Source organism: Lichenostomus cassidix, chromosome 7 (genome assembly GCF_008360975.1).
Source record: "Lichenostomus cassidix isolate B80296 chromosome 7, HeHo_3.0, whole genome shotgun sequence".
Taxonomy (NCBI): domain Eukaryota; kingdom Metazoa; phylum Chordata; class Aves; order Passeriformes; family Meliphagidae; genus Lichenostomus; species Lichenostomus cassidix.
In genome coordinates this window covers 12571311-12585701 of record NC_139488.1, presented here as the reverse complement: position 1 = coordinate 12585701, position 14391 = coordinate 12571311, and the positions used below count along the sequence as shown (strand labels likewise).

Here is a 14391-nt window from a genome sequence, read left to right as displayed (position 1 = left end):
CCATGCAGTCAGTACTCACCCTAGTGCTGACTACAGCAGGGCTGGAAATAGCTGCAGGAAACATTTAATTTATTCATTTTAAATATATCCAAAGTTTTTTTAATTCTTAGCCATTTTCAGGATTTTATTTAATACTTCCTGGTTACAGCTTGAGCTTCCACAGTTGTACAAGTCATGCTGTAAGGTTTTAGAAGGCTCACTAGGGTCAAAATCCAAGAAGGCATATGTTTAACTTGATAAACTAAGCAACTCCACTGGATTTACCAGAGCAATTTGCAATGTATGCGGTTCAGCAACAAGTGAGTCTTTGTGGATTACCAAGTGAATTACTGTTTAATTACCACTTTAAAAAGATGGTGTCAGGATTTAATAGTGTGCTTTCCCATCTCTCTTGCCTCTCCTGAATTTTCATGGCTAATGTTTGAGTTCTTTGTATAATTCGGCAGAAGCTTGTTTTTTTAATGAGACAAAACTTTTCTGTGCTTCTTCACGAATAATAGTTTATTCTTTACCTAGAACATATGCAATTTTAGGGAAATTCCACATTTAGCATGGGAGCAAAAGGAAACATTTTTTGTCAGCTTATCATCATCATCATTATTATTAAAATATGATAGTCATTTATAGCTGCTCACAGGAATGTTAAAAGTTTTCTTGTGCTCCCCCATCTGTCTACATCCATCTGTTGTCTCTTGTCTTGTACTGGAATTGTTAAGTTCTTTGGACAGGGACAGCCTTTCTTAAAAGCAGGAATCAAGTTCACAATTAGCAGCTTTGTTATAACAAGAAAGCAAAAATAAGGCTGATATGAACCAGTGGGAACTATGCAAATCAGGAAAATCAGACAGAAAATCAGACAGGGTCTGGCAATTCTGTGTGCATACCTGGTGTTAGAGATGTGTGTTCATAGGAGTTTTATTTAGCTTTTTTTTTTTTTTTTTCTCCTCAGTGGCTGCACAGGTAGTGGGAATGCTGACCGTATCCAGAGGTTACGGAAGGAGTACCACCAGGCCAGGAGGGAAGGTTTGCCTTTCTATGAGGATGATGAGGGAAGAACTCAGCTGTCTGACTACGACCAGCGTTGGGTAAGTCCACAATGGACTGCAAAGTACTTCTGCAACATTCAGAGTTAGCAGAAGGTGCTGATTTGTTTGTGTTTTCCAGAAATCCTGTATGAGTTTTACATGGATTTAGGGAGTTCATAGAAATGGAGAAATCCTTAATGCCAGCCTACCAAAGAAAATGTTAATACTAACTTGGCTAAAATTGACTGTTCACTGTGTTTGATTTAGTCCCAGGTTTCCTCTCTTTAAGTCCAAGATAGAGAGTCACTGCCAAACTTCATCATATGTGGTAGCATCAAGGCTTTTAAGATGGATTTATGGTACTCTGGCAGTTCATCCAGTGATTCTAAGGGTTAACAAGAACATTAAAAGAGCCTACTGTCACTACACTTAGCTGCAGAGTAAGAGAGGAAATAGAGGCATATCTGCCCTTCCCTTCCTTCTGCACACTGGACAGTAGCAGTCTGACCACGTTACAGCCTTTGTAACTTACATAAAGTGAAAAATGTAATGATTTGCTCCTCTGCCATCAAAAGATCTTAAAATATTCTACCAACACTATGGAACTGTTGCAGGCATGGTGTATTCCCTATTTTACATCCAGGACTCACACAGAAACATATTATCTACCCCACTATTGAAGAGTAGCCTATAACTTACAGAAGAACCAGAGATTAAATCAACATTACCAGATTTTTAAATGTGTTAAATAAATGCAACAGCCATAGTCTATGGGTACGCAAGAGCTCTGACTGAGCAAGTTTTGGACTTGGACTCTGTGTCTTTAGAAGTAATTATAAACAACCAGCATTCAGAAATGTAACTTTGATAAAGTGCAACTTATGCTAACTTTGAAATTTTAGTTTAAAAAGGGACAGAATTGTGTTGAAATCTTAAGCATCCATATGCATCTGAAGTTTGAACTAAGACTGGTTTTAATGTCTCCAAACTATCAGTGTGAATGCTGAAGTGAAATCTGCAATGGCTGGGGCTGTAGTACAAAAAATCCTATACAAGACAAGACTTTATTGCAAGCACAGAGAGATACAGAGTTAAAAAGGGGGTTTTTTTACATAAATTATCATATATATTTGTTCATTAACTCCAAAACTGTTGTTGTATATATTATTCTGATTCAATTACCGAAAGTGTCATCTTCAGCGAAATAATTCTTTCCTTAGAGCAGTTAACTTTAATCCACTGCCTTAAATTTTGTGACCCAAATTTGTGAGTCAATGTACCTGCCATTCTTCTTCTGAATTGCTTTTGTAAACTAAAATAAGCATATGCATCAAATGTGTCTTTCTGTTGAAATTCCATGTTGTGATAAGTGTCCTGACAGGCCTCAGACTTGGTCATTGCCACCTCTTCAGCAGCCTGAGGATTTCTACTTCTTATCTGAAACTGATAAACCTTTATTAATGCTCAGAGGAGGTTGAGATTTATGATCCAGTGTAGTTTCACAAGATTCACAAAGCTTTTTTCTAGGTAATCCTCTCTAAGCCCTTCCTGTTAGGTATAATTCCCAGTGATTACTGATTTCCAAAGCTTTGCCTTTCCTGTGAGGCATGTTGTCCTTAATCAAAGTACCTGAAAGGCTGCCTAAAGTATCTCGGTCTTGAAATGATTCATAATAGTGGCACCAGAATTGCCGCTTTTTGTTCTTCCAATGCAGAATATTTATAAATAGTTTTGTTGTGGGGAATGGCAGTCTGCTCAAAACTCAGAGTTTACCTTGAGGGCTTTAGTACTCTGAAGTTTGTTGCTGCAACAGTTTTTCTTATTGAAGTGGTTTATAAATTTCAAAGACTTCTGGTCTCTTCACTGCAACAATATCACCCATTGATCCATCCAGCCTTGCTTTCATAGGCACTGTCTTTTAGTCTAGAAAATATTGCCGCCAGAGCTTACTCTATTTTGATTCATGGCTGAAAATTCTTCTCCTGAATGTAGTTTAATCCTTAAAATACCTGTTACTATCTACAGAGACAGAAAAAAAGGAACAAAAATAGAATCAAAAAATTAAAAGGAAAACAAATATCTCAGAGTGTCTTGCAGGGAGTCCTCAAGTTATTTTTTAAGCAATGTCATCATTCCCACCTCGGGCAGCTGACCCTCAGCAGTACTGTGGTAACTCAGATTGAACAACAGCTGATTTTTTTCCACCTTTATCACCAGTGAAGAGACATGCTGGTGACTAAATGCATAATTGTGAAAAAATAAAAACTTACTCTAATCTTCAGGACATCAAGTCTTTCTTTAAAGAGACAACAGACAGCTTAGGAGGAGGAAAAACTTCTGGTAGAAGTTTTCTTTCTTCCCACAGGAGGTTATGGCACCAGGGAAGCTGCAGCTGGAAAAGAAACGCTGGGTCTCTGTATTTTTAACACTCGGTTAGTCCTTTCTGTACTTTTCTCAGTCAACTGTTTTACCTAAGCCAACTTTCCTATAAGATGTCTTTCTAATGTACAGCAGCTGCTGTAATCACTTCCCACCATCTCATGAAACATGTAGATAAGTTGGGAAAAGCAGAGGATAATTTGAGAAGACACTATCCCATTGCAAATCAGCAGCCCCAGAAATGGATCCTGGATCTTATCCTCCAAAATAGTATCTGAGAACTCATGAAGCAAATTTCTATCTGATAAAGCTGACATTGACAAGTGGCCCTTAGCTGACACTGTAATGGGACAGAATTTCTAATAGAAGGGGTATTTCTAACAATCTACTTTTTTTTAAGTGGGATAAATCAAGTTAAAGTGCAGAGCTGGCTGAAAAGCTAGCATTGTAAGGGAAAATGATCTCATGACAGGCAATTGGGATCCATAAATGTTTTAAAAATAAGGTCAAAAATTCATTTTAAATAGGCCTGCTATTCTCTCATCATCCATTCTTCCCCCCTGCATCCATTTTCCAATTCTCCTCTGTTCTTCTCATCTGGTACTGGATGATATTTTTGCTCTCTTGCGCCTTCATTCTGCTTTCTCTTCCCCACAGTCTGTTACTTTTCTTTTTGTAAGGAGCTGAATAATTCAGTATAGTGTGTCTCCATAAACAGACAAATGTATATAGCACTGTCTCTGCTGTAGAGCCAGACCCTTTAAAATTCTTTTCCAGTTCCATTGTGCTTCGGTTAGTGGTCGAGTTCTGCATCCTTTAGACTTTCTCTACAATCCCCCATTCCCACCTCCTCTTTTCAGGTTTATAAGTAGGATAAATTATATCCAAATTCTGTATGGTGGATCACAAGGCTTCAAGTAAACCTAGCTAGTTAGCCAAAGGACAGGCTGATAATAAGTATAAATATTGTCTAAGAAAATGAATACCTATTGTTGTGAGCGTAAAATAAGATTACCCTAAAATTTTCTGACAGCTAAGGAATATGGGGATGTATCTGCTCCAAAAAGGGTTTAGGTATGTGCTCGTGTCTTAGGCATGCTTGTGTCTTAATGGGACATCAGACATTCAAAGCACTCATGAACATATTCAATAAAAACCTAATCTGGGTCTCCCAAATGAGGCAGATGTTTATGTGCTATTATCATAGCTGCAGTATCAGTCAGACCGTGAAAGAACTGTGTAAGAATAAGCTGCAAAAACTTAGTCTCTCTAGGAGCTGGAAGGCTTTTTCACAGGCAGTCTTTTTCAGGGCTTTAGAGTCACAGCCTAACAGCAGATCATGAGAAATAGCTAAGGAGCTGTCAAGACAAAGGCATGCAGTTAGCATCTGCACTTGTATTTAAGGGCATTTAAATAATGAGGAATTAATCATCTATTTGAGGATTTACTTGGATTGTCTTACAGACTTTGTACAAAACCAGTTACTTAAAACATCAATTCTTTCCTTCAGGATGGCAGTAAATCCTTGAAAGTTTCTCTTTTTAATGTACATTGAAGGGCTGCATGTAACACTGGCCACATTGCAAATAGTTCTTCACCTGTTAGTGACCACATCAGCTTCACCGTACAGAGCCTTGGGTTAACTGATTCTAAAAGCCATTTCCTTATTTGCAGATCAGATTTGCAAGCTTGTAAATAACCTAAAGATACAAGAAAACCTGTCTCTGGATACTAGCTGTGAACATTTCAATTGAAACAGACCTGTAATATACTGAGTTTTGTCAGTTCCCAGTTGAGACTAGAAAAGAAGAATCATGCCTGTATGTGTTAAAGGCCATGTACTTTATTGTGTGCCTGGCAGGATTCCAAGCCTAAAAATCAACGAGAACAAAGAAAGGAGCATTAATAACTGCATTATTTTTCCATAATGTGTCAAAGGGTTCTGCGCTTCCTTCAGGATGAATAAGGAGCTGTTTGTACTTTTCATGATCAATTAATTCCAGGTTCAGGATGTTGCATTTCAAATAGGTTAGGTTCCTAAAACACACAAACGTTTGTGTTGGACTATGGTTAGAAACCAGAATTCCAGCTTCTAGAATAGTAACATTCCTGTCTTCTAGCGCAATGGGAGAAGCTGACAATTTTATGTGAATCCATGTAGCAGAAACTGATGCAAATTCCAGACTTCTTGAGTCCACAGGCTATTTGTAGAAAATATTAAATAAAAAGAAAAAAAAAAGAAAAATACAATAACATATTTGAAGTAAAGCTGCTTTGAAAAATACAGATCGGAAGTATTTGTTGTAAGAGTATTAATTAAGAGAGTACACAAAACATTTTGCTAGTATGTATGATTAACTTACCGAGTGAGAACTTTTTATGGTTCCAACTTATCTGCATAATGAAGGTTTCAGATTGGGATGTATTTTATAGAGCTGTTCTAACTAAGCAGAGCAATTTTAAAATTTACAGGCCGGCTTTTGGGGGTAGTTTGGGGGGGAAGTTATTTGGGAGAAATCTCTGCCAAACCTCATGTGAAAAATAAACTATTCCAAATGGCATATGCAAGGAGAGCCAAATTCAGTTCCATTAATACTAGTAATAAAGAGTGACTTCTATAACTTGTTTGGAATGATTCCTACTTACACAAAGGTTAGATTTGGCACAGATTATCTGAACCAGAGGGGAGTCTGAAGTGCTCATGGCTTCATGCATACACTTTGTAAATGCTCTCATTTACCAGGGGAGACAGTTCTGGTGCCATATGTCGTCTTATCAAAGTGCATTGGTATGGTTTATACCCTACAATATTATGTGAATTCCAGAAATACATCATGCCATCTATTCCACAAGGTGCCTCAGCATACAGCTGGGTTTTGTAGTTTTTCAATCCTGGGGGGTGATTCTGAGGAGGACAAACTCTAAGCACCTCTCTTATTTCATACAAGTTGTTGAAAGAAATCAGACAAAAAACATGCAGTGCTGCCAGGCTGTGGCCATCCTTGCAGGCTCACAGTACTGAGAGGTTCCAAATTTACACATGTGCCAGCAATCATGTCCCTTGCAGTTAGGACAGGTTCTTCTGATATTGCCCAAATGGAGGATGTGAGTGGGGCATTGCAGAGATCATGACAGCTGCAGTGGATCATCTTGATATGGTATGAAGGGCCCTAGAGGTTTTCCATTGTATACATTTTGACTAATTTGCCAATATGTTCAGGGAGGCAAGAAACAAATCTCTAACTGCTAATTATATTGATATGGGGAGTTCGTGAGCAGGTAATCCATGCTGTTTAGTATGCTGAACTGTTACTGTGTTTGAACACAGAACCTACAGCTCTACAGCTTTTATCTGTGGACTTTTTATTCTGTGGTGCACAGAAAATGGGCAATAATAGCCTTTTTGGAGCTAGGCTGTAATCTGGCATGAGTGCAGTTCTCAGTAGTAGCGGGGTCTTTGCAATTTGCTCCGGGTTTGGCAAGCTTCTGCCAGCATAGGCTTTAACAAGTTTTTGACTGTTTGTTGGTCACTTTGTAGACAGGGGACTGTGTGTCCATTTTTCCTGAGCACGTGTGCACACTCTGCCAAATCTGCCAGCATCACATGGGGAAGCTGGCAGAAGACTGAGATTTTAACACCAAGCCCTTGCACATGGGGCTGCCAAAGGCAGCACTTTGCACCCTGAGCTTTCCCTTACTTACCCCAGTGATACTTCTCCGTGACAGCTTTGTCCCAACCCCAGCAGCTTGGTGCCCCACACACCAATAGAATCAAATGCAGCTGCTCATGGCTCTGACTACAAGGGAAGGGGGAAAGTAGATTTCCTTTTAAAATTGACCTCCTCTTCCGCTGGCCATTAGTAGGAGGCCTGCTTCAACTTCTAAAAGGGGGCCCCAGTTACAACACTCATTTTTTAATCACAAGACAAGTCTGTAATGCCACTGAAATTCATGTCTGAGGCTAAGCATGCACTTAGGTATTTACTGGATCAGGCCTGAAATCAGGCCTCAAACCTGACCCCTTTTCAGGCACAAGCTTTGGCCTTTACTACCAGGTATCCGGTGCATTTGTCAAATAGATGCTGGCATGGTTGACTTCTTTTTCAGTTCGCACAACTTAATCTCCCTGGGTCATGTTCATGTTCGGTGTGTTGCTGATTAAAAAGAAATCTCTTCCCTTAAACATACCCATGATCCAAAGAGTTGCCTGGCTACTGTTGTCCCAGACAGCACTCCCTTTCCTAAAAATGCTGGTCACTGTCCAGCTCTGCCTGCTAGGGATAACATCCCACTAAAACAGAGTGGTTTGGACAAAGGACTGCAAAATTTGTCCATTTAACATCACGGAAAGCAGAATGACCTCAATGAGGCAAACAGCAGTGATTGCCCAATGTGTGCAGAACTTGGAGGTCAAGGGTTGAGCTTGAAAGAAGCTGGGTCAAGTAATACAACTATGTCATTGAGGCTGTTAGAGAACACAGATCTTGTATTTGTTATAGTTAAGTATGTGACAGAAGCCAACTGAAAAAATGGGCTTTTTATTACTTTTGATTTCTGGATTGAGTTCTTCTGTTGTATAACTGTGCAGCGCTTCTCATTACTGCAGTGCAAGATCTGAGGTGGAGGCCTTGGGTCTTCTTGAGTTTTGCTGAAGTTCCCCACTGCAAAATGCTTTAGCAGAACTGCTTGGTAAATTTCAGCCTAGGCACAGTTTCAGCAGTCAGGGTGTCAGTGCTCTGGCTACATTGTTTTCTTGCAGTTGAAAACTAAAAAGTTCAAGATTTCTTCACAGCCAAGGTGTGAAAAGTAATTAGAATGTATCACTGGGTGCTGGGTATCTGCAATTATCTGTGAATATATAAAGGCCGTATTTTTCTCAACAAACAGGCGACATTGTTATAATTATTTAAAATGAAAAAGAAAGTCAGTGACTCAGGCATTGAGAGATTGGGTGGATAACTTTATTAGTTCCCAGTCTAAGGTCTGTAGTGCAGATGCTAATCTAATATGAAGACTGCATTAAAATAAAGTACAAAATATGGGAAAAGAACTGCATTTACCCTGTAAGGCTGGTGCTGTACATAACTTTGACTGTTCTGCTCAAGGCCAGCTCTCTTCAGTGTTCAGCCCTAAGTCTGGCTCTTAAAAACCACTGGAAAAGGAAGCACTAGCATCTTCCTTCTTGCTCCATACAGAATCTGACTGGAACACGTTCCTTCTATCAAATGTGCTGAGTTTTGAGAAGTTCTGCAAAATTTAGTAATCAATTTAATCTTTCTTTGCCTTTGTTTTCTAAAAAATTCTTTAGTGTTTTTGCTTGGTTTAGTAAATTGAATTTGTAAGCAGAAATTTCCCAATGCAGAATGGCATCATGCAACCTAATCTGAAGGATTGATTTTGGTTTGATTTTGGGGGGGGGGGGGGGGTGTTGTGGTTTTTTTTTTAGACACTATTAAGATTTTTTTATATTAAACAAGTGGTTTTGACACTAAACACCAAGAAATCAAGAGCAACACCTACTGCTGCCTGTGTTTTTGGTGCTTTGTCCTCATCAAATGGCCTGACTGCTGTGTTAAGTGTCATGTTGCCCGATATTAAGTAGAGTCATTCCACCTGAACTGTATGTCATAAGTCCTGTATGATAGGAGATATTGAGTCTTCTGCAATCCAGGTGATATTGGAATGTCTGCCTTGCAAGCAGAAATATGGGTTCTGACCCTGCTGCCTCCAAGAGTGTCTTGCTGTGCAGGACAGATGATATGTGAATAATACAGCGTCCCAGAGTAGCATAGATTTCACAAAGTAGTATATCAAATCTAGCATCTAAGTTGTGAATGCGTACAACTGAGCAGGAGGGCAAATACTGGTATCTCCTCTAAAATGCGGTCTGGTCACCAATTGTAAGATTTTTCTAGATTCAGTCTGTTCATCTGTTTTCTTGCTACACTGGAATAATGATTGTCAAAATTACTATTGCAAATAATGCACTTCTGTGTTAGGAATGCCACAGCTGCATGTGACAGCAAACAATGGCAGTAGCTCTGAAGGAACCTCGACCCTGGGGAAGCCTGGATCAGGTGTATACATTACACCATCAGCTATTCCAAGAAAAGTCAGAGTGGCAGATACCTAGAGTGAAATTTTGATTTTGAAGTTACTGTGTAACTCAAAACAAAGTGAGTCACTTGGATTCAAGAGTTTCTTGTAATGCAGTAAGCACGGTTATATTAAATCATATTCTATAGGTCATAATGTGATGATAACTCCTTCAAGATAAGATAAAAATGTATAATTTTAATTACATGCCTATGCCTTCCGTCCCTGGTCTGCCATCATCAAAACAAAGTCATTCTGACAATCTAAGTTCAATCTTTCCTGTGAAATGATTATGGGGAATTTAACAAAATACTATCTAGTGATACCCACCAGTGCATCAGTATGAACATTTACATATGCGTTTGAAGCTAGTTTTTAATGTATTTCTCTTAATTTGCTAGGAAGATACCTGTCAAGTTAGCAATTAAACTGTAATTTGGTCACTGAGGTGTTTACATGGATTAATAGATCTCTCTCTTAGGCGCGTGCTCCTGGGTTTGAAGTAATAGCTATACTGCATGGTAGCATGACCCCACTTGAGTTTCACACACATATGCACAAAATCAAATTCCATCACATTTTAATGCAAATTTTACCTTTGCAAATGATGGCCTGAAAAGAATGAGTTTCCATGGTAACCTTAGGGAACACATAACCTGTTTATCATAACTTCTCCATGAAGCAAGACAGGGGGTGGGGAACATGCTTTGATGTCAGCTATATTTTTCTGTAGACAGTGTTTTGCTCTAGCACATATAGAGAATTTACCAAAATGCTCATGTACTGTCCTAAATCAACTTTTTTTCTCCTTCTTAGAAACAAAAGCAGTCATATGGAATAACATAGGAGATAACTGCAGTAGGCAGTATTCAGCTCCATTAACTGACCTTTCAGCTCAAACTGTAGACAACCTCTCAGTTGTATATAGTTTGACAACTAGGTCAACATTTTAAAAGACCAATCAGAAATTAATAGTTAACAGATCTCTTCCATCACTTTATCTTTCCTTGCTTTCCCTCCATGCTTTAAACTTAGCCCTCAGGTATCCCTGCTGCTATTTCAAAGCCACTTCGGTTTTTCTTGTTCTTCTACTTCACTGCTGAAAGTACTTTTTTGAAAAATGCCTTGAAATATCTCCTATATTTTGGAGCTACCACAGAAAAGAATGTATTGATTATACTTCACATTCGGTGCTGACTTTTGGAGTTGAGGTGGTGGCTCCTGGAGCTGCCATTAGTGAGAGTGAGTTTGATGGCTGTGAGCATCTGTAGGGTTGTATTTTTCCTGCAGATGCACAGTAACTCCTGGCTAAAGGAAAGTATGTCTGCAACATTTTTTTAAGGTCATTAGGAGTAAGGAACAGATGTTGAGGTTTTTCAGAATGTTGCTTTGAAGTGCCACTTAGGAGTCAACTGACAAGACTGACCCTATAGGCAGTGATTTTTGGGCCTGGAACACAGAGGAACCATTGCCCACAGTTACCCATCTGGTATCCATCTGGTACCAGCAAACAACAGACAGTACCAAATCACAGAAAAACTGTACCAACTGCTAAATTGGTATCAGCAAGCAAAGAAGGTCACCACCCAACAGCAGTTGCAAGCAGGAGAAACAATGTCTGTAACATTTACAGGCTGGTATCTGAAGATCCGGAGGAACCTGATGCCATAGCATATGGAAAGCAATTCCTGTCTCTAAGCCTGCTTATGCTGATGTTGTTTGTTCAGTATTAATCCAGTTTTGGGGGGGTGGTGCGGGTTGGGTTTGGTTTTTTTTTTGTTAACCATATTGATTTTGCAGTGTGGAGAGCTTTTGTCACGATGCCATTGAGAGAGCGCCTCTCTTTATTGGCATCTATGTTTAACAGGATTAAGGTGGATTTAATACTCTGTGCTAGAGACTAACCATTCAAATTGTAGGGGTAGTGTTCCATGGTGGTATCAAATCACAATGGAAGGAGTTGAGGTTAACTTTTAACTCCGTGACGGTTTACTTCGCAGTGTTTCTTTGATGTGAAGTATTCTTGGGGAGAGCTGTGGCAGGGGGTTGTTTTCCAGTTTTACTGCCGTCTTCCTATTCTTCCCTTTGGTTGTTTTCCCCCTTCTTCATCCTTTTCTTCTCTTGAAGCAGTGTGCTGGTTTGTACAGTAGCTAAATGCATAAAATGCAATAATACAACAGTGAGAGATTTAGTGCCTCTAGGTGCTACCCCTTCTACTCTTGAGGACCTCCAGCAAGGCGTGATTTTATAGACAATGAAAGGCTTGCTCTCCCCTGTGAAGCTGCCTGCCTGCAGGAAGCTTTTCACTGTCTATTTCCACTACTTGCTCTGCAATTTAGTTCCATGCCCTGCTATTTCCCCCTTCCCTCTCTCTTTTCTTCCCTGACATACACATGCATATACCCCCTGTGTGCACATTCAGCACCAACACCAGATGTAGGTAGACACAGCAAAATAGCATTATCTCAATGTGTGTGTTAAAACCCTCAAAAATACACCAAACATTTTCATTTTGCCATCCTCATCATAAATGGAAATATTGATCTGTCCTCTGTTTGCTTTCCAGGTACTGACACTGTCATTTCATTTTCCCTAAAAAGAACACAAGCTCATAGCTGAGCTGCAAAGCATGGCCATTACACCCTGGCATTGGTGCCAAGAACTCTGCTGACTTAGCTAGAGAAAGATGCTGAAAGCCCCTGACTTTGAGAGAAAATTCAATTCAATTCACTTCATACAATGTCTCTCATGAAGTATTTCAAAATGCCTTATATCAGGAGATAACATAATGAGAAAATGCTTTAGAGAACTGGGTATTCACATTGCAAGACAAAATGATACACAACAATGAACTGGAGTAAAAGAAAAGACGACTGTCATTTAAAAGCAGTAATCATCTGGATAAGTAGTCTTGTAAACTAATTACAGTGAGAAGAGAAGCAAAGAATGCAAGACTGGGAGAAACAAGAAGCAGCTTAGTTTGAAACAGGCTAAAGCAGAGGACTGGTTTTGTGGGGGGAGAGGAATTACACACAATATTGTAGAACAGCTAAAGGAGACCTGCTTTAGAAATGTATCCACACAAGGATTAGTATGCTGTATATTGCATCACAAGTGTATCTCTGTGACAGGTTAAGTTATTCTCTTTAGTGGCTGGGAAGAGATTAATTACATTGGCCTGGTTCAGGGGAAGAGCAATTGAAATGCCTCCTTGTAGTAGGAAAGAATCAATGCTAATGGGTGCTGTGGATTTTTTTGGTTTTTTGTTTTGCTACTTTTAAGATTTTCTCTCAACTCAAGGGCTTCTGTTCGCCTCTACTTTGAGAGTAGGTTTGCAAGTGAGGGTGTTGCAAATCTGGGGCTCATTAAAGACAATTAAGAGATAGAATTAACCAAAACATATTATACAACTAATGGAAAAGGAAGCCACCCACAGAGAGAGACACAGGCCAGGAAATGATCTCATTTTGCTTGGTCAAAAAAAACCATAGTCCTTCAGCACAAGGGATCGGAGGATCGTGGAGTGAGGGTTCAAAAAGCAGAGTGGGGGGTGTGTACAAAAACACTTTTCAGTTCTGGCTTCACCTCCATCTTTGCTGTTTTCTCTCTCCTTAGTGTTGCAAGATGCAGCAAATGCTGAGAGCTTGTTTTCTACAAAACTAAGGCAATTGCCATGTTTTTAAACTGTTATGGGAACAGCCTGTTTCCCTTTTAAAGTTCCCATCTGTGTTTGTATTTCCCTCAGTCTATTGCCTTTATAGAGAATTTTCTGCTCCCTCTAAATCTAAACCATTAGTTTCACCTCCTTGAACAAGAGGTAGGGCATTACCAAGGAGGAAAAGTAAATCCTGAGATAATCAGCTCTGCTTAATTCCACCATGGAACACTGCTGTTTTCAGTGTTCCTGGTGTTCATTGCATAGGGAGAAGGGACCAGTGATTCTGAGTATGTACATTAGTGTGTGAGCTTGTGTATGTCTATATCTGTATAGAGAGACAGTCAGAAGGGGAGCATTTAATTGCCTTGCAATCGGACCAACCAAGTAGTGTTCTGATTGCATACAGCTGATTTTCTAAGTGAAAATTTTCAAACCTATTCAACAGCAAAACCAAGATCATCAGTGACTCTGGAGTGTGTGTCTGTGTTTCTTATGGGGAAGAGGAAGGATGGTTTGATTACTATCTCTTTTTTCCTTTGGACAAGGATGTTTTTCTCATCCAAGAGAAAATGCATTCTAGCAGCATGAACATAACGATTAATCAACACTTAAGCAATAATCAGTGAATGAAAAATGATGACCAGAAACTGAAAATGTACTTGCATAGCTACTTTAGTGCTATTCCTTTGAGATCATGCCCTTGCATTTTAACATGAACAATTCTTATAAAATTAGTGCTGATATATTCCAAAAGGCAGTGATTTAAAAAGCCAGTACTTATTTTTCACTTTAAAAAAAAATACTAACAGTGCATGATACATTAAGATCTGCATAACTAATGTTGTAAAGCTATCTCTGTAGTCTCTGAGATAGAGTCTCAGTTGATATGAACCAGTAATATCTTATGGATTTACTTAAGAGATGAAGATGCCAAAATCATCATCACTGGAGTGCTGTGTTCAAATCCATGTAGACATGTTCAGGATACAGAGATAGAAATGTTTTTCCTGTGTATTTTCACTCAGAAAGGAGATAGAGGCACCGAGAGATGCAGGTGTATGTTAGCTTTGGGAATGCCTCCAAGAGGAATCAGATGCTATTGAAATTAAAACAAAACCCCCCTCATCAGTATTTAGCATGCTTTCCTGAATCAGGGCCAAAGTATGTGGTGGCACTCAGCAGAAACCAAGGCTGTGAGATTCTTCTAGTGAGCCATACCTTGCTTTTGTTCTT

At 39.3% G+C, this 14391-nt stretch overlaps 1 protein-coding gene across 7 annotated transcripts in view; it reads left to right on the top strand.

Moving 5' to 3' along the window:
* Positions 1-14391, top strand: part of PARD3B (par-3 family cell polarity regulator beta) — a 398314-nt gene that overhangs the window by 345982 nt on the left and 37941 nt on the right. For 6 of the 7 annotated variants that reach the window (XM_085066249.1, XM_085066251.1, XM_085066248.1 and 3 more), the window contains one exon: positions 950-1085. The exons of the other annotated variant lie outside the window; for it this stretch is intronic. In XM_085066249.1, the coding sequence (XP_084922375.1) occupies positions 950-1085 (136 nt within the window). The remainder of the gene's footprint in view (positions 1-949; positions 1086-14391) is intronic. 7 annotated transcript variants of the gene reach the window in all.